Raw genomic sequence first — 27730 nt, 5'->3', positions numbered from 1 at the left:
AGGAGTTGGCGGATGCTTTCGTCCAGGTCTAGGAGGAGATCCCTCAGGAGACCATCCGCCACCTCATCAGGAGCATGCCCAGGCGTTGTAGGGAGGTCATACAGGCACGTGGAGGCCACACACACTACTGAGCCTCATTTTGACTTGTTTTAAGGACATTACATCAAAGTTGGATCAGCCTGTAGTGTGGTTTTCCACTTTCATTTTGAGTGTGACTCCAAATCCAGACCTCCATGGGTTGATAAATTGGATTTCCATTGATTATTTTTGTGTGATTTTGTTGTCAGCACATTCAACTATGTAAAGAAAAAAGTATTTAATAAAATTATTTCCTTCATTCAGATCTAGGATGTGTTGTTTATGTTCCCTTTATTTTTTTGAGCAGTATATATATATACATACATACACACACACACACACACTTATTTTTGACCTTTAAACTGAAAGAAACCGAAGAACAGAGTAGCCCTGGCTAATACAGAACGTTAGCATGAAAAAGCAGTTTATTACCAGTTATTATGAGCCCTTTAACTACTAACATTGCATTTGAAGAACTATTGTTGCAGACGTTGAGAACAATTTTTAATTGATAATAGAAAATTAGGGCACATTGCAAATAAAAGTAACAGTACCTGATAAACAGCATTTGGCATTTTGTAAGAACAATAAATAGACTGTCAGGTTCCATAAATGCTGAGAAAAGAACATTTTTGATGTGTTATTGACTGTTCAATAGGTTCATTCTGATACAGCTAGCCAAAGCTATTATGTGTTGTACACTTATTGCCCTCAGCATCTTGCAGCATGTGTAATGCTGCATGTAGTTTACATTATATTGTGTGTGGGGGGATTTCTCACTGAGAATCTTGGCTTTGACATTGACTGCTTGATGATGTCCTCTTAAAGAATGTGACTGGACTGCTGAACAAGAGGTTGGCAGAAATTAAAGAAACGTTTTGACGGGATATGAAAATGAAACTGGCTTGACTGAGAAGAAACAGAGTTGATTTGTCACGACAGTCGTAAAAACAGGTAACTCCTATGTGAATTATACATTTTATTTCATGCCATCTTGAGAAAGCCAAATACCAAATATTTCATACATACATCAACACCATCAGGGTATCAGCAAATTTTACACAATCACATATAATGTAATATATAAAATGTGTAGTTTTTTTTCTGAAGGAACAACCAACCCCAGTGTCTCACTGTGTTTCTCTGGTGGGCAAAGATGGATGAGAAAGAAGCCTTTTCACTTCATGGAGGTCTGTGCTGCTGTGTTGCTGCTCTGGACAGCCCCATTGACTCCAGGCTAGGGGGAGGAGCTCAGACAGGAATTCACACCTGGATGTGTCCAATAGCAGTACTGTCTCCAACCTGCTCCTTCCCAACCATTCCTTGTCCTCCAATAGGCTTCCTCCTTGGCTGACAGACATCATCAGCGTTCAGACGCCAGGCCCAGCTCACAGAGCAGCCCACTCTCTGTAATGAGTTGTCCCCAAGTGATCTATCTCACCCTATATATTCCAGGTGTTGGAGCATTGAATGGTTAAGAAGTCATGACAGGTTATACAATTTACAGATGCGTTACAGATTCTTGTTGAGTTAATTTAGCCTGGCCCACACCACCACCACCACTACCTACTGGGCCAGGTGTTTACTGTGGCTCCTGCAGTGTACAGGATACGACTACAAGCACAGAGCTCAACAAACGCCTTTTAAAAACTACACCTGGAACCAAGACACCAATGGTGAAATATATGCTGAAACAAATCTATACTTCTGATGATGATACGTAGCTTTTTGGTGGATTTTGTCCACTTTGTGTTTTTCTTGTTCTTGTGACAACAGTTGTACAAAATTACAATAGCTAGCTATGTCTACGGCCCTATTTTAGTCCAAGAAATGACCTTTGGGCCAACTGCACAGAAATACATTTCTATAGCAACTCTGATGTATGTTCCACTGTTGCTAAGTGCCAGGTGATTTAGAGGTGCTTCTCTCCCAGTCTGTGGTTCCATTGTTGTGGTCAGTTCTGTGGTCTCCATCGGCGCCATTTCTGCTCAAGCCACATCTGGATAGGGTTCACATACGGCTCACGTAGCTTCCACTTGCCATTTTGGTCATTTAAATTTAGATGAACTAATTGAAACAGCTTAAAGGGACTTCATTTCACGGTTTCAAAACTACTGATGAAATCGAAATGGCAAACCCACATCCTCATCACGATCTGAATGTATGTCTTGTCAACAGAACCTCTGTCCAAGTCTTTGATCTCAGTTTCTCACCACTGTTGATGCTGTCTGACCATGCACCCATTTCATTGACTTATGAAACGTATAGTCATTAGAAAGATGCTTCTTTATCCTCACTACAGCCAGATAATGGAGTGACATCACAGTTTCTGGACCATTTACAGTGGTAATGGGAGCCTGTTTGGCGAGGCCTCGTCTGGACTCTGAACATCACTAGGATACGGTGTGCACTCCTGTTTCCCTATAGGTGTGTGTGTGTGTGTGTGTGTGTGTGTGTGTGTGTGTGTGTGTGTGTGTGTGTGTGTGTGTGTGTGTGTGTGTGTGTGTGTGTGTGTGTGTGTGTGTGTGTGTCAACACATTGTGAACATGGAGAGTCATTACTATTGTCATTGTTTCCTGGAAATCTGTCCTGTTTGGTTCTGTTGCCTTCTAAAGGCATTCTTCTGTACTGTAGTATTTCATTCCTGTTTGGAGGTAAATTAAACTAGGGAAGTTGAAGCACATTAAAGGCCTATGCAGAAGAGATAGAAAAATGAATGGTGCAAATGTAGCAAAGTGGAAAATAAGCTGTGTGCATATTACTCCAAGTTAAAAGAATTGGCCCCTGGTGTCTTTCGACATTTTGCTAGTCACAGAAATTAGAGTAATCTTACTTCTTGCCATGAGCCAATCCATTTAACACAATTAACACACGACAATGATGCAGTAATATTACACAAACCAATTTGTCTTACATTTTGCTTTGTAGTAGGCCAGTTTCTACGGTTTCATTCGTTTTTCAGGACCTCCTACCCCTATACAGACCCCCCCCCCCATATGTTCATTCACAGCATACTCAAAGCTAACGGTACGTCAAAGTCAGAAAGTATGCTATTTACATGCTTGTTCACAATGGTGAATTTTGATGAATCCTACGTCAGTCCGGTCTGGAACTCCTTTGTTCCTATAGTAACGCCTCCCAGGCATTGACGTAGCTGAAATGCTCACGTTTTGACAGGCTCACACATAGTCCAGTGTATGACAAAATAAAAACAACAACATAAAAACCCTCCGAAGCAGATCCACCCCTGGCCAGGTCTGGTCCTCTGCTGTTGGGGGGGTGGGGTGAGACCAAAGGAGGTTGTTGCTCTGGATCGTGGGTAATTTGTAAGGTCCTCCTGTGCCCTCCCCCCTTCCCTTCCCGACCCATGGTTCTAGAGAGGGGTTCTAGAGACCAAGGCATGACGAGTGGAACCAACTTCCCCCTCCCTGGTCCAACACACATATTATTCCACTGTTGCTGACAGCCTAAGCTAGGGTCTGCTTGTTGTTTTTAAAACACGGATGTCCTTTCTTGGAAGCGCCAGGGGAGACTGATGCTCACAGGCCTGAGACCATGACCCGGTAGGATGGGGGCATGTGTCTGTGCCGCGGGCTGGAGCCTGGGCTGGCGTTGGGGCTAGTACAGCTGGCGTCCACCCCCCCTATGGAGGGTAGGTAGGCATGGTGCAGGATGGGTAGCTGCAGCGACAGCCTGCGCTGTATGCTGTGGACAGAGAGGTATAGCATGTTAAGTATCATTAAATATCATTATATTCACCTGACTAATTACAAGTTTAAATTGAAGGAGTTAATGTCCCATGTGTGCTGTCAAAGTGCTAAACCCTCTACAATCTTTCTATATTGATGTGGTGCTACATTGTGAACACACTGTACATACAGGACTGTACATACAGGACTATTTACATCCAGCCAGCTTCTGTATGTGCTGTTTCACTCTCAATAATTCAAATGGGCTTTTTGTACACCAGAACTTGTGATTACTGATGCAAAGAGGGCTGAATGACTGTACACTGTAGTTACAATACTCTAACAGGGTCACAACACAGTCAGTGACATCTCCCTTCTCACTGGCATTACCACACACAGTCAGAGAGCTTCCCTGGTCCCCTCCTCCTCCACCCCCCACAGTAACACACCAGAGCTTCCCTGGTCCCCTCCTCCTCCACCCCCCACAGTAACACACCAGAGCCTCCCTGGTCCCCTCCCCCCTCCTCCTCCACCCCCCACAGTAACACACCAGAGCCTCCCTGGTCCCCTCCCCCCCTCCTCCTCCACCCCCCACAGTAACACACCAGAGCCTCCCTGGTCCCCTCCCCCCTCCTCCTCCACCCCCCACAGTAACACACCAGAGCCTCCCTGGTCCCCTCCTCCACCCCCACAGTAACACACCAGAGCTTCCCTGGTCCCCTCCTCCTCCACCCCCCACAGTAACGCACCAGAGCCTCCCTGGTCCCCTCCTCCACCCCCACAGTAACACACCAGAGCTTCCCTGGTCCCCTCCCCCCTCCTCCTCCACCCCCCACAGTAACACACCAGAGCTTCCCTGGTCCCCTCCTCCTCCACCCCTCACAGTAACACACCAGAGCTTCCCTGGTCCCCTCCCCCCTCCTCCACCACCCCCCACAGTAACACACCAGAGCCTCCCTGGTCCCCTCCCCCCCTCCTCCTCCACCCCCCACAGTAACACACCAGAGCTTCCCTGGTCCCCTCCCCCCCTCCTCCTCCACCCCCCACAGTAACACACCAGAGCCTCCCTGGTCCCCTCCCCCCCTCCTCCTCCACCCCCCACAGTAACACACCAGAGCTTCCCTGGTCCCCTCCCCCCTCCTCCTCCACCCCCCACAGTAACACACCAGAGCCTCCCTGGTCCCCTCCCCCCTCCTCCTCCACCCCCCACAGTAACACACCAGAGCCTCCCTGGTCCCCTCCCCCCTCCTCCTCCACCCCCCACAGTAACACACCAGAGCCTCCCTGGTCCCCTCCCCCCTCCTCCTGCACCCCCCACAGTAACACACCAGAGAGATGTTAGAGAGATGTCATGCTTCTGCCTGGTGACAGCTCACACCGCACCTCTCTGTTAGAGAGATGTCATGCTTCTGTCTGGTGACAGCTCACACCGCACCTCTCTGTTAGAGAGATGTCATGCTTCTGCCTGGTGACAGCTCACACCGTACCTCTCCGTTAGAGCCAGTGCTTTTCAAGCCGATTACCTAACCAAATGGCAGTTATGTAAATATAGAAAAAACCTTCTCATTCACTGGCTCAAAGTCTTTCAATTCTGACAACTTTCAAATGAGACCAGTGAATTGTCTCACAGGTTGTTGTAAATGTTTTTTGATGAAAGAACGCTTTATTGACATGGGAAACATATGTAAACAATGTTGTAACAATGTGCAAATGGTTAAAGTACAAAAGGGAAAATAAATAAACATAAATATGGGTTGTATTTACAATGGTGTTTGTTCTTCACTGGTTGCCCTTTTCTTGTGGCAACAGGTCACAAATCTTGCTGCTGTGATGGCACACTGTGGTATTTCACCCAGTAGATATTGGATTTGTTTTCAAATTCTTTGTGGGTCTGTGTAATCTGAGGGAAATGTGTCTCTAATATGGGCATATATTTGGCAGGAGGTTAGGAAGTGCAGCTCAGTTTCCACCTCATTTTGTGGGCAGTGTGCACATAGCCTGTCTTCTCTTGAGAGCCAGGTCTGCCTACGGCGGCCTTTCTCAATAGCAAGGCTATGCTCACTACGTCTGTACATAGTCAAAGCTTTCCTTAATTTTGGGTCAGTCACAGTGGTCAGGTATTCTGCCACTGTGTACTCTCTGTTTAGGGCCAAATAGCATTCTAGTTTGCACAGTTTTTTTTGTTAATTCTTTCCAATGTGTGAAGTATTTTTATTTATTTTCTAATGATTTGGTTGGGTCTAATTGTGTTGCTGTCCTGGGGCTCTGTGGGGTGTGTTTGTGTTTGTGAACAGAGCTCTAGGACCAGCTTGCTTAGGGGACTCTTCTCCAGGTTCATCTCTCTGTAGGTGATGGCTTTGTTATGGAAGGTTTGGGAATCACCTCCCTCCCACCATGTGATCAAACATTCATGTGGTGTGGGAATAACTCAGTGTTCTTCCACTTCTTCTGTCTCCCCAGTCTATTTTCAACCCCTGCTGCTACTGCTGCTTCTAACTGTAGTCGTAAATCACTGGTTACATAAGCTCTGTGACTCTCTCATGGATCCTCCCTCTTGGTTCCTCTCCCTCCTTCTCATGTCCTCTATCATGTCATTTCTGTCTCCCTCTCTCTATCTGTTTTCTGCTCTCTCTCTTCCGTGTCTTCTCTATCATGGTTCCCCTCTCTGTTCCTCTCATGTACTCACTCACTCACTCACTCACTCACTCACTCACTCACTCACTCACTCATGTGTTCTCTATCCAGTCCCAGTTAGATGAACGTAGGAGGAGGAGGAGAGCTTGGAGGACGAGGGAGAAGAGGAGGTGGCAATGGAGGGCTCTCAATGATGCTTTAAACTCTTTTTTCCCTCTCTGATGAAGTCGACATGCCCCAGCCTGCTCATGAATAATAAGTGAAGGTAGCTCTTTATTTGTCAGCTGAGTGTGTTATGAGTGTTCTGGACCACCACGTTTTAAGAGTCGGGACAACATGCAGTCAGCTGTGCTCTGCCAGTTGTGTGTGTGTGTGTGTGTGTGTGTGTCTGTCTGTCTGTCTGTCTGTGGGAGGGGGAGGGGGAGGGGAGAGAGTGTGTGGGAGGGGAAGAGAGTGTGTGGGAGGGGGAGAGAGTGTGTGAGAGGGGGAGAGAGTGTGTGTAGATGATTGGGACGTTATATTGGTCCATCTTTTTACAGAGCTGGTTGCCAGAGCAACCGCCATGCAGTGCTGGTGGTGGTAGCAATACATCTGATGTCTAGTCTGCAAAAAAAAGACAACAGTAGGAGGAAAAAAGGGGGATGAAAAAGGAGGAGGGAGGAGGGATACTTTTTATGGAGGACTCACTGTTCAGGTGAGTTGATATCCTCCAGGGGACCTCTGTTTATTCTGGAAGGATCCATGGAGCCCCACTGGGCCTGAGGCTTCTGCTCAAGATGATTCTTCACTATCGATTTCTCCCCCTCTGCAGAGACACGGAGAGATGACACAGCAAACAGGATCAATCCCCATACGGGCTGTCACACCACGCCACAAAATGACTCCCTATTCTCTACAACACAGTAGGAACACCTGCTCTTTCCATGACAGACTGACTAGGTGAATACAGGTGAAAGCTATGATCCCTTTTTGATGTCACTTGTTAAATCCACTTCAATCTGTGTAGATGGGAGGAGACAGGTTAAAGAAGGATTTTTAAGCATTGAGACAATTAAGACATGGATTGTGTATGTGTGCCATTCAGAGGGTGAATAGACAAGACAAAATATTTAAGTGTCTTTGAACGCGGTATGATAGTAGGTGCCAGGCACACCGGTTTGTGTGACACCCAGCAGCGCTGCTGTTTCCTGTGTGTATCAAGAATGGTCCACCACCCAAAGGACATCCAGCCAACTTCACACAACTGTAGGAAGAATTGGGCCAACATCCCTGTGGAACACTTTCGACACCTTGTAGCATCCATGTCCTGACGAATGAGGCTGTTCTGAGAGCAGAAACGGGGGAGCTGCACCTCAATATTAGGATGTTTTGTACACTCAGTGTAGTTCACTACCTTTGACCAGGACCCGATAGGATTCCAATAGAGCTCTGAGCAAAAGTAGTGCACTATTTAGGGAATAGTGTGCCATTGGTATGTCCCCTATACCTGGTTCAGATCACAAGACCTGGCAAGCTAAGGACACTGAAGAATGTACCACCATCAGTCATAATAATAATAATAGATAGCATTACAAAATGCATGTCAAGCATTCTCTCAAAGCAAATGCTAAGTATGAAAATATTGACTGTGAAGATTCTAGGATCTTCATTTGTCTGTAACAGCGTCACTGTCGGGCATTACATCACTGATACAGTATCTGTTAGGTATTACATCACTGATACAGTATCTGTTGGGTATTACATCACTGATACAGTATCTGTTGGGTATTACATCACTGATACAGTATCTGTCGGGTATTACATCACTGATACAGTATCTGTTGGGTATTACATCACTGATACAGTATCTGTTAGGTATTACATCACTGATACAGTATCTGTTAGGTATTACATCACTGATACAGTATCTGTCGGGTATTACATCACTGATACAGTATCTGTTAGGTATTACATCACTGATACAGTATCTGTTGGGTATTACATCACTGATACAGTATCTGTTGGGTATTACATCACTGATACAGTATCTGTTGGGCATTACATCACTGATACAGTATCTGTTGGGTATTACATCACTGATACAGTATCTGTTGGGTATTACATCACTGATACAGTATCTGTTGGGTATTACATCACTGATACAGTATCTGTCGGGTATTACATCACTGATACAGTATCTGTCGGGTATTACATCACTGATACAGTATCTGTCGGGTATTACATCACTGATACAGTATCTGTTGGGTATTACATCACTGATACAGTATATGTTGGGTATTACATCACTGATACAGTATCTGTCTGGTATTACATCACTGATACAGTATCTGTTGGGTATTACATCACTGATACAGTATCTGTTGGGTATTACATCACTGATACAGTATATGTTGGGTATTACATCACTGATACAGTATCTGTCTGGTATTACATCACTGATACAGTATCTGTTAGGTATTACATCACTGATACAGTATCTGTCTGGTATTACATCACTGATACAGTATCTGTCTGGTATTACATCACTGATACAGTATCTGTCGGGTATTACTTTAAAGGCAGCAGCAAACAAAGACAACATTTCTGTTCTGTGTGTTCAACACATGCTAAATGGAGCTCTGCTGGTAGCACAATCAGAGAGGCTTCAAGGAGGGAGACTCAGAGAGAGAGAGAAAGAGATGGATAGATATATAGAGAAAGAAAGTGAGACAGACAGATGGAGAGAGTCAGAGGCGAGAGAGAGAGAGAGTGAGAAAGAGACAGACAGAGAGAAAGCGAGTGAGAGAGGGACTGCTGTGCTTCTTGATGTTGTGGAAAATATTTTAGTCCAGGGGGGAAACAGCCTGACAGGATTCTGGTGTTGGCCTCTCGTCACCGTGGGAGTGTGAACACAGTTGTTGTCAAAGTAAACAGCCTTATCAGTGTTTCAAATGCCACCTGGAGAGCCCCGAAATGATCCCCTTATGTGTCCATTTATTCCTCTCCAGTTGACCCAGATCTTCACCTCTTAGCATAACATTGACCTGATTGGACGATCACACTGTGGCAGTGTGTATCCTAAATGTGCATCTGAAGATACATGTCTAAACATAGCATAATGGATTCATATGGATTGGATTGTGGCGGTAAATTATTTATTAATGTGAGCAATTCACGGTATAATCCTATTTGGAAATTAATAATATATAAACCCACCTCTGAAAACAATGTTGGTGGGATGGTGTCAAAAGAGTAATTTACTGTAACAGGTCACTATCTCTTGTGCCCTGAGAGATAACCTCACAGTAATATTAAGGTCTTCTGAACTCTTTGTAACTACTCTCCAGATCCTTTACGGCACCCATATTAGGTTCCTCAATTGTCTTATGAAACTCTCAAACTTGTCAACTGACTGCTAACAACTGTAGGAGTTGAGGACTACGTATTTTAACTGGCCTGACAACTGAGGCAATTCCTAATATGGATGCCGTGGTCAGTCAACCCCACCGCTCTACCTTCAAGTCCAAACCATGTGCTAATGAATATTCATGCACTATGGAGAGTGTTCTTTGTACTTGGTTGTGACTGTAATCACTGTTGACACTGTTATACTCTTGTAACAGCCACACATTCACAGCCCAAATGCATTTAGTCCAGCCAGTCTCATGAATACTGATGGCTGAGGTAGAGATATGGACGTGGTGGTGTTCTCTACGACGTGGCTGAATCCTCATGGTGAATATAATGACCCATTTATATTTCTCTATATGTCTGTCTGTCAGTCTAAATGCTGAACAGAAGCTTATCATTGAGCAATCGACAAACTTAGGTTCAGGGTACTGTAGTCCTGAACTACGAGAGAGGTACTACGGTGTAGTCTTTGGCCTGGTTTGCTAACTACCTCTCTCAAAGAGTGCCGTGTATAAAGTCAGAACATCTGCTGTCTCAGCCACTGCCTGTTACCTATGGAGTACCCCAAGGCTCGATCCTAGGCCCCACTCTCTACTTAATTTACATCAACAACATAGCTCAGGCAGTAGGAAGCTCTCTCATCCATTTATATACAGATGATAGTCTTATACTCAGCTGGCCCCTCCCCGGATTATGTGTTAAATGCTCTACAAAAAGCTTTCTTAGTGTCCAACAAGCTTTCTCTGCCCTTAACCTTCGGTAAGAAGAATGCCCCTCTCTCCCCAGGTGTGATTACTACCTCTGAGGAATTAGAGCTTGAGATGGTCACCTCATACAAGTACTTGGGAGTATGGCTAGATGGTACACTGTCCTTCTCTCAGCACATATCAAAGCTGCAGGCTAAAGTTAAATCTAGACTTGGTTTCCTTTTATCGTAATCGCTCCTCTTTTACCCCAGCTGCCACTCTAACCCTGATTCAGATGACCATCCTACCCATGCTAGAATACGGAGACGTAATTTATAGATCGGCAGGTAAGGGTGGTCTCGAGCGGCTAGATGGTCTTTACCATTTGGCCATCAAATTTGCCACCAATGCTCCTTATAGGACACATCACTGCACTCTATACTCCTCTGTAAACTGGTCATCTCTGTATACCCATCACAAGACCCACTGGTTGATGCTTATTTATAAAACCCTCTTAGGCCTCACTCCCCCCTATCTGAGATACCTACTGCAGCCCTCATCCTCCACATACAACACCCGTTCTGCCAGTCACATTCTGTTAAAGGTCCCCAAAGCACACACATCCCTGGGTCTCTCCTCTTTTCAGTTCGCTGCAGCTAGCAACTGGAACGAGCTGCAACAAACACTCAAACTGGACAGTTTTATCTCAGTCTCTTTATTCAGAGACTCAATCATGGACACTCTTACTGACAGTTGTGGCTACTTTGCGTGATGTATTGTTGTCTCTGCCTTCTTGCCCATTGTACTATAGTCTGTGCCCAATAATGTTTGTACCCTGTTTTGTGCTGCTACCATGTTGTGCTGCTGCCATGTTGTGTTGCTACCATGTTGTTGTCATGTTGTGTTGCTACCATGCTGTGTTGTCATGTGTTGCTGCCATGCTATGTTGTTGTCTTAGGTATCTCTTGTTGTGATGTGTGTTTTGTCCTATATTTTTATTTAATTTTTATTTTTAATCCCAGCCCCCTTCCACGCAGGAGGACTTTTTGCCTTTTGGTAGGCCGTCATTGTAAATAAGAATTTGTTCTTAACTGACTTGCCTAGTTAAATAAAGGTTAAATAAAAAAATGTAGAAAAATAGTTGTCATGACGATAGTAGTATTGTATCATAATTAGCAGACAAGAAGCTGGAGGAACAATTAAACACTTGCTCTTCCCTATCTATGAGGTGAGCACAGCTGTTTTACCTTGGACAGATGAGTACAACTCTTCAGAGAGAATCATGTGCAGACAGTGGGTGCAGCAGCAGCAGCAGTCCATGCTGACAGAGGTGTGTCTGTCTGTTCTAATGAGTGAGGAATATGTGGGAGGTGATGCTGTAGAAGTGTGAACAAAAGCAGCAGTGGTCAGTCACCTTTGCCGTCAGTGAAGTTGCGTATGCTGAGGATGTTGTTGACGCCTCCGTAGTGGTTCTGCTTGATGTACGGGGTCTTCTCTGGGGTGTCCTGCAGCTGCATGGTCACCTCCTCCAGTTCCTTATCCAACTGCACAGAGAGAGTTTACGGGGTTAAAATAGTGTTTAAGTTGTTAACATAATGTTTAAGATATTCAAATTGTGTTTAAGATGTAAACATAATGTTTAAGATATTCAAATTGTGTTTAAGATGTAAACATAATGTTTAAGATGTTAAAATTGTGTTTAAGATGTTGACATAATGTTTAAGATGTTAAAATTGTGTTTAAGATGTTAAAATTGTGTTTAAGATGTTAACATAATGTTAAGATGTTAACATAATGTTTAAGATGTTAACATAATGTTTAAGATATTAAAATTGTGTTTAAGATGTTGACAATGTTTAAGATGTTAACATAATGTTTAAGATGTTAAAATTGTGTTTAAGATGTTGACATAATGTTTAAGATGTTAAAATAGTGTTTAAGATGTTAACCTGTTTAAGATGTTAACATAATGTTTAAGATGTTAAAATAGTTTTAAACTGTGGGAGTAATGATTAATAAATGGTTTATAAATGGTTTATTATGGACCCTTAAAACAATGTTACCCATTTTTAAAATATACTTAAATAGTGATGCAAGGACAGATAAGGGTTGCCTACTGAAATGTATTGAATTTGACCAGAAAGAAACCTTTTCTATTCAACTCTTGTACTTCAAGAGTGGCGTTAGGAACAACTACAAGGACAATGGCTACTCATGCACCCTAGAAGAGAATAGATACAGTGAAATGCATGACAGAGAGATTTCTAGAAAAGCCTACGTGATTGGCACAAGATTTATCATGTCATTCAACGTCAAAGACAAAGCATCATATGTTCTATAAATGAAAGTACGATACACTTTATCAGGATGGTGCTACTGGCAGACAGGATCTATTAGAGACACTTTATAGAGTGACAGGATGGTGCTACTGGCAGACAGGATCTATTAGAGACACTTTATAGAGTGACAGGATGGTGCTACTGGCAGACAGGACCTATTAGAGACACTTTATAGAGTGACAGGATGGTGCTACTGGCAGACAGGATCTATTAGAGACACTTTATAGAGTGACAGGATGGTGCTACTGGCAGACAGGACCTATTAGAGACACTTTATAGAGTGACAGGATGGTGCTACTGGCAGACAGGATCTATTAGAGACACTTTATAGAGTGACAGGATGGTGCTACTGGCAGACAGGACCTATTAGAGACACTTTATAGAGTGACAGGATGGTGCTACTGGCAGACAGGACCTATTAGAGACACTTTATAGAGTGACAGGATGGTGCTACTGGCAGACAGGATCTATTAGAGACACTTTATAGAGTGACAGGATGGTGCTACTGGCAGACAGGATCTATTAGAGACACTTTATAGAGTGACAGGATGGTGCTACTGGCAGACAGGACCTATTAGAGACACTTTATAGAGTGACAGGATGGTGCTACTGGCAGACAGGACCTATTAGAGACACTTTATAGAGTGGCAGGATGGTGCTACTGGCAGACAGGACCTATTAGAGACACTTTATAGAGTGACAGGATGGTGCTACTGGCAGACAGGATCTATTAGAGACGCTTTATAGAGTGGCAGGATGGTGCTACTGGCAGACAGGATCTATTAGAGACACTTTATAGAGTGGCAGGATGGTGCTACTGGCAGACAGGACCTATTAGAGACACTTTATAGAGTGACAGGATGGTGCTACTGGCAGACAGGATCTATTAGAGACACTTTATAGAGTGACAGGACGGTGCTACTGGCAGACAGGACCTATTAGAGACACTTTATAGAGTGACAGGACGGTGCTACTGGCAGACAGGACCTATTAGAGACACTTTATAGAGTGACAGGACGGTGCTACTGGCAGACAGGACCTATTAGAGACACTTTATAGAGTGACAGGACGGTGCTACTGGCAGACAGGACCTATTAGAGACACTTTATAGAGTGACAGGACGGTGCTACTGGCAGACAGGACCTATTAGAGACACTTTATAGAGTGACAGGACGGTGCTACTGGCAGACAGGACCTATTAGAGACACATTATAGAGTGACAGGACGGTGCTACTGGCAGACAGGATCTATTAGAGACACTTTATAGAGTGACAGGACGGTGCTACTGGCAGACAGGATCTATTAGAGACACTTTATAGAGTGACAGGATGGTGCTACTGGCAGACAGGACCTATTAGAGACACTTTATAGAGTGGCAGGATGGTGCTACTGGCAGACAGGACCTATTAGAGACACTTTATAGAGTGACAGGATGGTGCTACTGGCAGACAGGATCTATTAGAGATACTTTATAGAGTGGCAGGATGGTGCTACTGGCAGACAGGACCTATTAGAGACACTTTATAGAGTGACAGGATGGTGCTACTGGCAGACAGGACCTATTAGAGACAAGGCACGCTCTGAGGACACTGTCATTGCTGTTATGTCACGCAAATGTAAGACTCTCATATATGAAGAATACCATACTTTAGATAAATACAAAAAACAGGTTGTCTCTCTGGTCACATAAATAGGGCCACAAGCTTTTCCTGACTGTGAAGTTGAGAGAAAACTCTGGGGACTAAATGTAGGTAACAGGACTGGTGTGGTCGGGAGAGACTCCCTGACCTCTTCATAAGTGGTGATGACATAAGGCAGCATTACGATGACGTCACCTCTGTTATCTTCATGCGGAGGCGGTGGTTGTCGGTCTGCAGGCCGTCCAGTCTGGACGTGTTGGCCTGGTTCACACTGGTCACTGACGTGGACGTCTTGGAGTCCTCTTTCTTTTGGTTCGTATTGAACTTTAACCTCCGGTTCTGAGTAGCTGCGTCTGGATTGGTCCTCATCGTGATGAACTGCAAGTTGTCATAATAAAGGGCAGTGGCTTAGAATGACAGGTTAAGGTGTCACATCACATTCCTCCTCTGATGGCATGTTACACTTACTCATATCGGAATGTTTAAAAACAAAGGAAAGTATTTCATACAATCAGCAACATTATCATTTCTGAGATCCTCTTAGAGTGCATGAATCCAGTTGGTTGAGCAGTTTCATGCCCATTGGCTGGACAGGAAGGAGACAGTTTACCATTTCCTGTGTTCCTTACCTTTGGCACAAACACCAGACAGAGAGTGATCGTGCTGCAGAAGATGATGACCAGAGCCACGATGCAGAACTGCACATTGGGCTGGTCTCGCGTGAGGAAGGACACGGCCGCCCCGATGATACACATGATGCCCACGTTGTACACACTCATCCCGATGTACTTGCTGTCATTCAGGGCCGGGATGCTCACATTCCTCGTCTCCCAAGCCAGGAAGCACCCAAACAACTGGAGGAGAGGGGAGAGGATAGAAGAGAGGGAGAGAAAAGGAAGGATAAGAAGGGAAGAGGAGGAGAGAGAGAGAGAAGACGAGAGAGAGGGGAAAGGAGAGGAGAGAGGAGGGGGACAGGAGAGTAGAGGAGAGAAAGAATGAAAGATTAACAGGAATGTATAGGCCTATTTATGTTCAGTACATACTGTAGCTTTTGTGATATGGAGATGTACATTTGCACAAAGATATGAATTACACCATCTAATGTGACCTACATAGCAGACAGCAGCATTGATGTAAACTTGAAAAGCCTTTTGGTTTTGTGGTCATAAATGGTTTATTTTCTGAGAGTGTTTTTGTGTTCTTCACAGAACACTGCATGGAATATCCCAGAACAGAACCCCAGTGTCTCAACATTATAATGATGTAGCAGCATCGCAGGAGCATTCGTCACATGATCACACCTTGGGATAGGTTGTGTGTGTGTGTGTGTGTGTGTGTGTGTGTGTGTGTGTTTGTGTGTGTGTGTGTGTGTGTGTGTGTGTGTGTGTGTGTGTGTGTGTGTGTGTGTGTGTGTGTGTGTGTGTGTGTGTGTGTGTGTGTGTGTGTGTGTGTGTGTCATAGGATAGATGATGACTCAATCCTCAGATGCTGCTCCTACTGTTGTCATGTCCCAGTTTTGTCTCAGACACAACTACTCTGAAGTTGGTCACGCCATATATCTCACTTTCTGTCTAACTGCTCTCTTTCTGTTTCCTCTCTCTCTCTCATGGCTATAAGTGTACTGAAAGGTTGAATTATTTACAGTCTGGACTAGTTAAGTTAAGGTGTTCAAACACACCAGCCGAGGGGAAGTGGAACATGTTCAAATATGTCACATTTAATTTAGAAACCTTAGGCTTCTGGAGGGGTTCGGTTAACTACATCACTGGGAGCTCTGCTTGGAGGCACACACACACACACACACACACACACACACACACACACACACACACACACACACACACACACACACACACACACACACACACACACACACACACAATGAACCTAGTTACTACTCAATGGGACCACTCATATGGTCGGGGAGAGAACAGTGATCAAAGTATTTTGTGTTTCCTTTGATATTTCTCTTTCTCACAGTGGAAGGCTCTCTTCAGTGAAGGACAAGTCTATTGTGGGTAACTCATCACTGAACCAATGGCAGGGCATGTGCTATTTCTCTCTGTATAGTAGGGTATGAGTCATATCCCAGTATTCAGACAGAACAACAGAATGTGCTCTATGCCTGATGAAATCGACATCTAACAACCACAGATATCATTACCATACGTGTGCTTTGTGTGTGACAGAAAACTTGCTATTGAACTCTCCATCATGACACAATGACCATGGTATACACATGCTAGACGGTGTTCAGATAACAGCCACCACCTCTTCCTTTCCTGCAGCTCAGAGACTACCTCCCTAACCATGAGTAGGTCCTTGAGGTGACGGACACACACACACACCAATCTCTCTCCTTACTCACCATAAGCAGGCCCTTGTATGCGTAAACGATCCCCAGCCAAATGGTCATGTGTGTGTTCTCACAGTGTTCCAGGAAGGGCCGGATGGCTATGTCCCGCCCCTGGGGGTCCGCCTGTAGGGACACACAGAGAGAGAGAAAAGGTCAACCAGTGAAGAACAAACACCATTGTAAATACAACCCATATTTATGCTTATTTATTTTCCCTTTTGTACTTTAACCATTTGTACATCGTTACAACACTGTGTATATACATAATATGACATTTGTAATGTCTTTATTCTTTTGGAACTTCTGTGAATGTAATGTTTACTGTTCATTTTTATTGTTTATTTCACTTTTTTATATAATCTACTTCACTTGCTTTGGCAATGTTAACATATGTTTCCATGCCAATAAAGCTCCTTGAATTGAATTGAGAGAAGAGAAGGCCTGGTCAGTGGTGGGCACATGCATGTCAAAAACAACAACAACAATACCAACAACAACAGCCTAAGCAAAAATATTTTTAACTTCAATCAAAATCTGAAGAGTATTTCTTCAAAAAAATACAAGTTAGACAGTCACACATATACACAGCAACTACAGTTGATTACAAACTTATGTGACATACAATACCAGTAAAAAAGTTTGGACACATCTACTCAGTCAAGGGTTTTCCTTTATTTTTTACTATTTTCTACATTGTAGAATAATAGTGAAGACATCAACACTATGAAATAACACATATGGAATCATTCAGTAAACATTTTTTTTAAACAAATCAAAATATATTTTATATTTGAGATTCTTCAAAGTAGCCACCCTTTGCCTTGATGACAGCTTTGCACACTCTTGGCATTCTCTCAACCAGCTTCATGAGGAATGCTTTTCCAACAGTCTTGAAAGAGTTGAGCACAGATGCTTTTCCTTCACTCTGCGGTCCAACTCATCCTAAACCATCTCAATTGGTTTGAGGTCGGGTGATTGTGGAGGCCAGATCATCTGATGCAGCACTCCATCAATCTCCCTCTTGGTAAAATAGCCCTTACACAGCCTGGAGGTGTGTTTTGGGTAATTGTCCTGTTGAAAAACAAATGATAGTCCCACTAAACGCAAACCAGATGGGATGGCTTATCGCTGCAGAATGCTGTGGTAGCCATGCTGGTTAAGTGTGCCTTGAATTCTAAATAAATCACTGACAGTGTCACCAGAAAAGCACCATCACAACCCATCACAACACCATCACAACCCCTCCTCCATGTTTCATGGTGAGAACTACACATGCGGAGATCATCCGTTCACCTACTCTGCGTCTCACAAAGACAATGCAGTTGAAACCAAAAATGTCAAATTTGGACTCATCAGAAAAAAGGAAAGACTTCCACCAGTCTAACGTCCATTGCTCGTGTTTCTTGGCCCAAGCAAGTCTCTTCTTATTATTGGTGTCCTTTAGGAGTGGTTTCTTTGCAGCAATTCGACCATGAAGGCCTGATTCACAGTCTCCTCTGAACAGTTGATGTTGAAATGTGTCTGTTACTCGAACTCTATGAAGCATTTCTTTGGGCTCCAATTTCTGAAGTGGTAACTCTAATGAATGTATCCTCTGCAGCAGAGGTAACTCTGGGTCTTCCTTTTCTGTGGCGGTCCTCATGAGAACCAGTTTCATCATAACGCTTAACGGTTTTTATGACTGCAGTTGAAGAAACGTCAAAGTTCTTGAAATGTTCCGGATTGACTGACCTTCATGTCTTAAAGTAATGATGGACTGTTGTTTCTCTTTGCTTATATGAGCTGTTCTTGCCATAATATGGACTTGGTCTTTTACCAAATAACGCTATCTTCTGTATACCAAACCTACCTTTTCACAACAATATGAATAAAATTATTAAATTACAAGCCTAGTTGGTTTAGCCAACGAAAAAGGATGCAACCTTCTCGCTAGCCATGACTGGCTGAGATAATGAGTGGGCTCAACATGCCGAGAGATGAGTTCAGATTGGTCTGCCATATAGCACGCTTCTGTCTATATTTGAGCTGGTCAGTAAGTGGAGGAAATTTTGAAAGTGGAGTTTTGAAATCAGTGGGATTAGAGTATGATAGCTAAGGAGATGGAGATAACACCTGTGTCCGGATTTCATCTTCAAACTTAGGGCAACCATGGCATCCGTGACAGGGAGAAGCGTCCATCCATGATGTATAGGGGTAAGATAGTCTAGCTAGCTACATTTTCAGATATTACACGTTTCTAATTTTGACAGAAAGTCGTTTTCATTTGAAGTTAGTGTACTTTTAGCTGGTTTGCTAGCTAACGTTACGCGTATTATTATTATTATTCATACCTCAGAGCCATTTGCTTTGCTAGTTATAGCCTGTTAGCGAGCTAACATTGAACCTGGTTGGTTCAAGCTACCTGCAGATTCATGCAGTGTAGTAATGTCATGAGTTGGGATTATGGTTAATTGATTATCTAGCTAGCTAGCTACATGTCTTAACAAAATACTCCACTATGCAAGTAACCATTTCAATAGAATGTCACTACGACAACTGTTGATAGACATAGCTGGTAACACTAGTGCATCGGGGCCTCCGACTCCTCTTTCTACTCTGGTTAGAGCCAGTTTGTGCTGTTCTGTGAAGGGAGTAGTACACAGCATTGTACGAGATCTTCAGTTTCTTGGCAATTTCTCGCATGGAATAGCCTTCATTTCTCAGGACAAGAATAGACTGACGAGTTTCAGAAGAAAGTTCTTTGTTTCTGGCCATTTTTAGCCTGTAATCAAACCCACAAAGGCTGATGCTCCAGATACTCAACTAGTGTAAAGAAGGCCAGTTTTATTGCTTATGTAATCAGCACTACAGTTTTCAGCTGTGCTAACATAATTGCAAAAGGGTTTTCTAATTATCAATTAGCCTTTTAAAATGATAAACTTGGATTAGCTAACACAACGTGCCATTGGAACACAGGTGTGATGGTTGCTGATAACGGGCCTCTGTACACCTATGTCGATATTCCATAAAGAATCTACCGTTTCCAGCTACAATAGTAATTTACAACACTGTATTTCTGATCAATTTTATGTTATTTTAATGGACAAAAAAATCAGCTTTTCTTTAAAAAACAAGGACATTTCTAAGTGACCCCAAACTTTTGAATGGTAGAGTATGTGGGACGCTCGGCTGAAGGGAGTTGTAGTTTTTATTAAGCAATATTCAACCTAGTTCAGCGCAACGTGGTAATTAACTACAATGACCATAATCCATTGAGCCTGTTTTTTTGGCTCAGAGATGGATACAATTTTACACCTGCTACGTTAGATAAACACAGACAACATAGACTACATGAGAGAGGAATGTACACAACACAATGACGAGAGAGAGGGATATAGACGGTTTGTGAAAGTATGCCTTATCTACTTTGAAGAACTAGTAAAATGACTTAGTCAGTCAGTTCTGCAGCACGCTTAGGCAGGCTAGCCTAGCTAAATAGGATGACTAAAGACAGTACAGAGATACAGAGATAACGTTGTTTGGCTGATACTGCCTGAGCAGGGATGAGATGATGACTATAAGGAATGAAAAATAATATAATATAATAAGTAATATACACAACTGAAATATTGTGTTATTTCATAGTAATTTCCTATTCTACCCAATGTGGACCTGACAGAGACAATGGAATATTTTCAATGTTTTGAAAATGGAATTTTCCCTATTTTTGGCTTTAGAATTCCCATTGAAAAGCTCTAAAATAAATGTAACATTTTTTAAAATCTAAACCGAAATCGAAAACCGTGATTCTTTTATAAATAATCAAACCGAAACCAAACTGACCTCAAAAAGCACTAATCGCTCAGCACTACAGATAGGACACATAGAAAAGTATTTCTTTAGGCAATAATCATGCAATAATCATGCAAACACATGTTTTTTTTATTGTGACACGGCATCAGTGAAATTTCAACCTATAATTTTCTGTTCTCTGTCCATGTAATTAGTCCTCTGCACCACCAGGATGGAGCTAACGTGCCATGTTTACAAAGCTGTTCGTTTTAGTCTATTAAACAGACCCCCATTTCAAAGGAAACAAGCACTCATTAAGATCACTCAAAAAGACAGAGAATGGAATGTGTTTGTTTTTAAATATCGTTCTTAGAACGTTCTCTGAGCGTTACCAATCTTCTGTTGTGTTTTTTATGGAACGTTTTCTTCACATTCTTGGAACAATTTGAGAACATGACTTCAAATAGAACCATGACGAAACCTGTAGGAAACGTTATGCTGAAGTACTGAAATTCCTGCAGAAGAACGTTGTTTCTTAACATTCTCTGAACTATTTGACAACATTCCCGACGTCAAACCAGTTGGAGAACGTTCCTAGAACATTGCCAACATTTTAATTAAATGTAACCATGAATGAACATTTAGGAAAACGTTCTGTTAAAATAATGAAATACCAAGGAAGGGTTCTAGAAAAGTCATAGTCGTAGGGTCATATGGTTCTCAGAACGTTATGTGTTAGCTGGGATACCACTTGAATGCCCAGTACATTATTTAATTAAAGTAGTTTACTAGTATGGACATTGGAACAGATCCACTCGTGATAATTTGAACCCAAGGAGCTAAACGGCTAAGCTCTATCACCACCATGTATGCATCCCAAATAGCACACTATTTACTCTGGGCCCTGGTCAAAAGTAGTGCACTACAAAGGAAATAGGGTGCCATTGGGGATGGACAGCCTACCACTGCAGCTCTGACATGCCCTCTACAACTAATAACACTGATAATACAAACTTCTGTGTTTTAAATATGGACAACTGGGCATCGGCATCCATGGGCTTCCATCCGTCCCATCCGAGATCAGAACAGGCAGGAACATCAGAATCCTCACCTCTCCCAGGGAAGCTGTCTGGGGGTTGCCAAGAAACAGCCTGCGGCGGGCAGAGCCGAGTGGCCCAAAGCGGTGGTGGTGGCGGCAGCAGCGGTGGCGTCTGCTGTCATTTCTCAGAGCATGTTATTAATGTTATTAAAAGGCTACTAGGAGGGAGGGAGGTAAGGAGGGAGGGAGGCCGGGAGTGATGGAGGGAGGTGGGGATGGAGGCAGGGAGGAAAAGAGGCAGGGAGTGAGGGAGGGAGAGAGGTAGGGAGGCAGGAAGGGAGATAGGCAGGGAGGGAGAAAGGCAAGGAGAGAGGGAGCCAGGGAGGGAGGCAGGGAGAGAGGTAGGGAGGCAGGAAGGGAGATAGGCAGGGAGGGAGAAAGGCAAGGAGAGAGGGAACCAGGGAGGGAGGCAGGGAGAGAGGTGGGTAAGGAGGGGGACAGGGAGGGAGGTAGGTAGGGAGGCAGGGATGCAGGGAGAGAGGCAAGGACGGAGAAAGGGAGGGTTAGGGAGCCAGTCATCCGAGTGGTGTGCTCCACACTAGGAGAGACTAAAGAGAGTAGCGGGTGGGTGTGGAGAGCCCTGGTTCTTTCTGGAGGAGGGATGGAAGGAAGGATGGAAAGATGGAGAGTGGAGGAGTGGGGCCAACAGGTGAGAGGAGGAGTGGGACCAACAGGTGAGAGCGCCAGGGGGAGAAAATTGAGAGCTTACGTCCTCAGCTGCTGTGTGTGTGTGTGTGTGTGTGTGTGTGTGTGTGTGTGTGTGTGTGTGTGTGTGTGTGTGTGTGTGTGTGTGTGTGTGTGTGTGTGTGTGTGTGTGTGTGTGTTGTGTGTGTGTGTGTGTGTGTGTGTGTGTGTGTGTGCGTGCGTGTGTGTGTGTGCGTGTGTGGATGAGCTATCAGCCTACTGACAGCGACTCTCCATCACTTGCAGTGGCAATTACAAAACGGAAGATTCCACTGCAGAGAGAGACAAAATAGCTCTAGAGTTTGTGGCAGCGATTTATGTCAGTTTGCAGATGTTTTTTCCAAAAAGCGCAGAATATGGAGATGAAAAATGGTAGAGGAAAAGCCTTCTACAATCTGAGGGAGGGTTGGTGGGGGAGGAATCAATATAGTCTCCCTTGTTTTGTAGAGAATAAAAACTCTACCCTAGCTTTAAAATCAGTAGCTAGGTTTCCATCCAATTGGAGACAGATTTTCATGCAAATATTCTAAAATCTACATAAAGAAAATATGCGTATTTTCCCACCAGTGGTGTTTCAACCATACAGACTTGCTGCTGATAAAAAACAATGCGTGACTACGTAGTGCGTACAAAATGTACTTCTTATCTAGTTGAATGTGTTTCCATCACATTTTCAACTCTACCGATAGTTTTGTGACAGACACTGTTGTGTTAAATTCCTCCTCTGGTCTTGGCACGTGAGCTCTTGACAACAGTGCGGGTAGGCTAGCCTACATGATGAGATTATTATGGATAAGAGAATATTTTTATTTGTCAAACGGCAGTCCAACATCGATCATTACGTCACCAGAATAAGACCCTGGATATTTATTGGAAAGGAAACATCAAGCTCATTACCGTGCACTTTCACCACCCTGTGAAATTAATCATAACTTATTTCATCTGTAGCCTGATAAACTGCATGCTTTCCCAAACCGTGTCATCACGGGACTCCAAGCGTACTTCGATATGGTTATTATATCAATATTTGCACATAAAGGCGTTTCCACTATCATTTCTCGCACAATAAATACAGGCGCAAAAAGATCCCACCATGTTGAACGAACAAGTTATCTGTGGCATTTATCAAATTGTACTGAAACTTCCTGTTTCCATCACAGATGTCGTGATTCTTTTTTTGAATACAGTATAACTTTATCTCATAACACAACTGTGGATCGAAACGTGGTTAGTGTGAATGTGAGGGTTGTGTGAATGTGAGGGTTGTGTGAATATGGGGGTTGTGTGAATATGAGGGTTGTGTTAATATGAGGGTTGTGTGAATATGAGGGTTGTGTGAATATGGGGGTTGTGTGAATATGAGGGTTGTGTTAATGTGAGGGTTGTGTGAATATGAGGGTTGTGTGAATATGAGGGTTGTGTTAATGTGAGGGTTGTGTGAATATGAGGGTTGTGTTAATGTGAGGGTTGTGTGAATATGAGGGTTGTGTGAATATGGGGGTTGTGTGAATATGAGGGTTGTGTGAATATGAGGGTTGTGTGAATATGAGGGTTGTGTGAATATGAGGGTTGTGTGAATATGAGGGTTGTGTGAATATGAGGGTTGTGTGAATATGAGGGTTGTGTGAATATGGGGGTTGTGTGAATATGAGGGTTGTGTGAATATGGGGGTTGTGTGAATATGGGGGTTGTGTGAATATGAGGGTTGTGTGAATATGAGGGTTGTGTGAATATGAGGGTTGTGTGAATATGAGGGTTGTGTGAATATGAGGGTTGTGTGAATATGGGGGTTGTGTGAATATGAGGGTTGTGTGAATATGAGGGTTGTGTGAATATGAGGGTTGTGTGAATATGGGGGTTGTGTGAATATGAGGGTTGTGTGAATATGAGGGTTGTGTGAATGTGAGGGTTGTGTGAATGTGAGGGTTGTGTGAATTTGAGGGTTGTGTGAATTTTAGGGTTGTGTAAATATGAGGGTTGTCCCATTTAGAGAAGGGGAAGAGATAAATGAAAATGACTGGTGTTTTCAGGTTTTTCAGAAAACCAATATTCCAGTAACACATTCACCCATGGCAAATAAAAGGCTCCTGACACCAGGCACAAACTGCATCCCAAATGGTACTCTATTCCCTATATAGTGCACTACTTTGGACCAGAGCCTACAGTATATATAGGGAATAAGGTGCCATTTGGGTCACATCCTGGGTCGGCTGGAATTCACATGGGTGACATCCCACTCCCAGGTTCCCTGGATAACTGTCTGCTCTGCAGAGGCTCATTCCAAGATGGCGTAGCAGTGGGGATGTCTGTTTTGATTGTCTTGTACTGTCCCTTGTATATATCGTTTTTCTTCGTATATTTAGTATACAGTCGTATGAAAATGTTTGAGCACCCCTCTGAAGCTGCATAATAATTTACTCTGTCGTCACAGAAAATGATCACAGTGGCATGCCATTCATTTTCTAATAAAAGCTGAGTACTGGGGTATTGTCCAGACAAAGATTTTTAGTGTAGCAATATTAAGTTGTATGAAATTAAATCAGATGTGAAAAATAGGCTATGCAAAAATTTGGCCAGCCTTGTCATTCTGTTGATTTGAATACCTGTAACTACTTAGCACTGATTAATTGGAACACACAATTGGTTTGGTGAGCTCATTAAGCCTTGAACTTCATAGACAAGTGCATCCAATCATGAGAAAATGTATTTAAGGTGGCCAATTGCAAGTTGTTGTTCTCTTTGACTCTCCTCTGAAGAGTGTCAACATGGGGGCCTCAAAACAACTCTCAAATGACCTGAAAACAAAGCTTGTTCAACATTATGGTTTAGAGGAAGGCTATGAAAAGCAATCGCAGAGATTTAAGCTGTCAGTGTCCACTGTGAGGAACATAATGAGGAAATGGAAGACCACAGGCACAGTTCTTGTTAAGGCCAGAATTGGCAGGCCAAGTAAAATATCGGAGAGGCAAAGGCGAAGGATGGTGAGAACGGCCAAAAACAGCCCACAGACCACCTCCAAAGACCTACAACATCATCTTGCTGCAGATGGTGTCACTGTGCATCGTTCAACAATTCAGCACACTTTGCACAAGGAGAAGCTGTATGGGAGAGTGATGCGGAAGAAGCCTTTTCTGCACACACGCCACAAACAGAGTCGCTTGAGGTATGCAAACGCACATTTGGACAAGCCAGCTTCATTTTGGAATAAGGTGGTGTGGACTGATGAAACAAAGATTGAGTTATTTGGTCATAACAAGGGACGTTATGCACGGTGGCAAAAGAACACAGCGTTCCAAGAAAAACACTTGCTACCCACAGTAAAATTTGGTGGGGGTTCCATCATGCTGTGGGGCTGTGTGGCCAGTGCCGGTACTGGGAATCTTGTTAAAGTTGAGGGTCGCATGGATTCCACTCAATATCAGCAGATTCTTGGGAATAATGTTGAAGAATCAGTCACAAAGTTGAAGTTACGCCGGGGCTGGATATTTCAACAAGGCAACGACCCTAAATACTGCTCAAAATCTACCCGGGCATTTATGCAGAGGAACAAGTACAATGTTCTGGAATGGCCATCCCAGTCCCCAGACCTGAATATCATTGAGAATCTGTGGGATGATTTGAAGCAGGCTGTCCATGCTCGGCAACTATCAAACCTGACTGAACTGGAGATGTTTTGGAAGGAGGAATGGTCCAAAATACCTTCATCCAGAATCCAGACACTCATTAGAGGCTATAGGAAGCGTCTAGAGGCTGTTATTTTTGCAAAAGGAGGCTCTACTAAATATTGATGTGATTTTTCTATTGGGGTGCCCAAATTTATGCACCTGTCTAATTTTGTTTTGATGCATATTGAAAATTTTCTGTTAATCCAATAAACCTCATTTCACTCCTGAAATATTACTGTGTCCATCAGTTATTTGATAGATCAAAATGAAATTGCTGATCCAAACACCCAAATATTTATAAATGGAAATCATGGAAATTCTCAGGGGTGCCCCAACTTTTTGATACGACTGTATATTTGTATTATTTTTTTAATCTCATTTTCCATCTACGGACCGAACATACTCTCCTGCAACCCGCCTCACTCAATGTGGCTATTTTTACACTTTAGAACCAGAACCCCCTTCAGCAGGTAGCCAGCTAACTAGCTGCTAGCTAGTAGTCGGGTAGCCACTGCTAGCGGTCATCACCGTTAACGCAGACTGCCAGCCTCAGCCCGGGCAACTCGTGCCAGCCTGCACAGCGCGATATCTACCGAGAGCATATCGGACTGCTTTTCTCTACCATTTCTCCGGATTTCTACCGCAAGCTCTGAACCTTTACTCCGGATCATCGCTGCTAGCTAGCTGCTGTCCGAGTGGCTACTCCTGTCTAACGTCTCTGTCCTGAAGCAAGCACCAGTTAGCCTGGAGATAGCCTCAAACTAGGCCCATCTCCCGGCTAGCTGAAGAGATTCCATCAAGCAATCGCTGGGCTTCAATTACCTCTTTTGCCAATTGGCCTGGACACTTTGCTGCCAACACGGAGCCCCGCTGATCCATCACGACTGGTCTACCGACGTAACCGTCCGAGGGGTTTCTGTCCCGAAGCAAGCACCAGTTAGCCTGGAGCTAGCCTCGAGCTAGGCCCTTCTCCCGGCTAGCTGAAGAATTCCATCAGATAATTCCTGGGCTTCAATACCTCTTCTGCCAATTGGCCTGGACCCTTTGCTGCCGACACGGAGCCCCGCTGATCCATCATGACCGGTCTGCCAACGTAACCGTCCGAGGGGGTTTCAACAGACTCTGCCATTGTGACGTCCCCCTGAGGCCCATCTGCTAGCCCCGGCCTACTAGCTGTCTGAATCGCCGTGCCTCCAGCTTGCCTAGCTACTCACTGGACCCTATGATCACTCGGCTACACATGCCTCTCCCTAATGTCAATATGCCTTGTCTATTGCTGTTTTGGTTAGTCATTTTTTGTCTTATTTCACTGTAGAGGCTCCAGCCCTGCTCAATATGCCTTAGCTAGCCCTTATGTTCCACCCCCCACACATGCGGTGACAGCACCTGGCTTAAATGGTGCCTCTAGAGACAAAACCTCTCTCATCGTCACTCAATGCCTTACCTCCATTGTACTCACATCCTACCATACCCTTCTCTGTACATTATGCCTTGAATCTATTCCACCTTTCCAGAAACAAGTCTCTCATCGTTGCCGCTTAATATAGACCCCCCTCAGCCCCCAGTTGTGTCCTGGACACCATATGTGAATTAAACGCCCCCCATCTATCTTCAGAGTTCGTACTGTTAGGTGACCAAAACTGGGACATGCTTAAAACACCCCATCCTACAATCTAAGCTAGATGCCCTCAATGTCACA

The 27730-nt window shown here is 43.8% G+C and overlaps 1 protein-coding gene across 1 annotated transcript in view; it reads right to left on the bottom strand.

Moving 5' to 3' along the window:
• Nucleotides 1–1037: 1037 nt before the first annotated feature.
• The window catches only part of LOC115174040 (gamma-aminobutyric acid type B receptor subunit 2), a 413659-nt gene continuing 386966 nt past the window's right edge, over nt 1038–27730 (bottom strand). The window contains exons 14-19 of the mRNA XM_029732652.1: nt 16825–16935; nt 15086–15310; nt 14652–14834; nt 11892–12021; nt 7089–7206; nt 1038–3783 (exon numbers count right to left, since the gene is read on the bottom strand). Coding sequence (XP_029588512.1) covers nt 3618–3783; nt 7089–7206; nt 11892–12021; nt 14652–14834; nt 15086–15310; nt 16825–16935 — 933 coding nt within the window. The 3' untranslated portion in view covers nt 1038–3617. The remainder of the gene's footprint in view (nt 3784–7088; nt 7207–11891; nt 12022–14651; nt 14835–15085; nt 15311–16824; nt 16936–27730) is intronic.

The sequence above is a fragment of the Salmo trutta genome, chromosome 34, assembly GCF_901001165.1.
Source record: "Salmo trutta chromosome 34, fSalTru1.1, whole genome shotgun sequence".
Classification (NCBI taxonomy): Eukaryota; Metazoa; Chordata; class Actinopteri; order Salmoniformes; family Salmonidae; genus Salmo; species Salmo trutta.
This window is presented reverse-complemented; position numbering and strand designations above follow the sequence as displayed.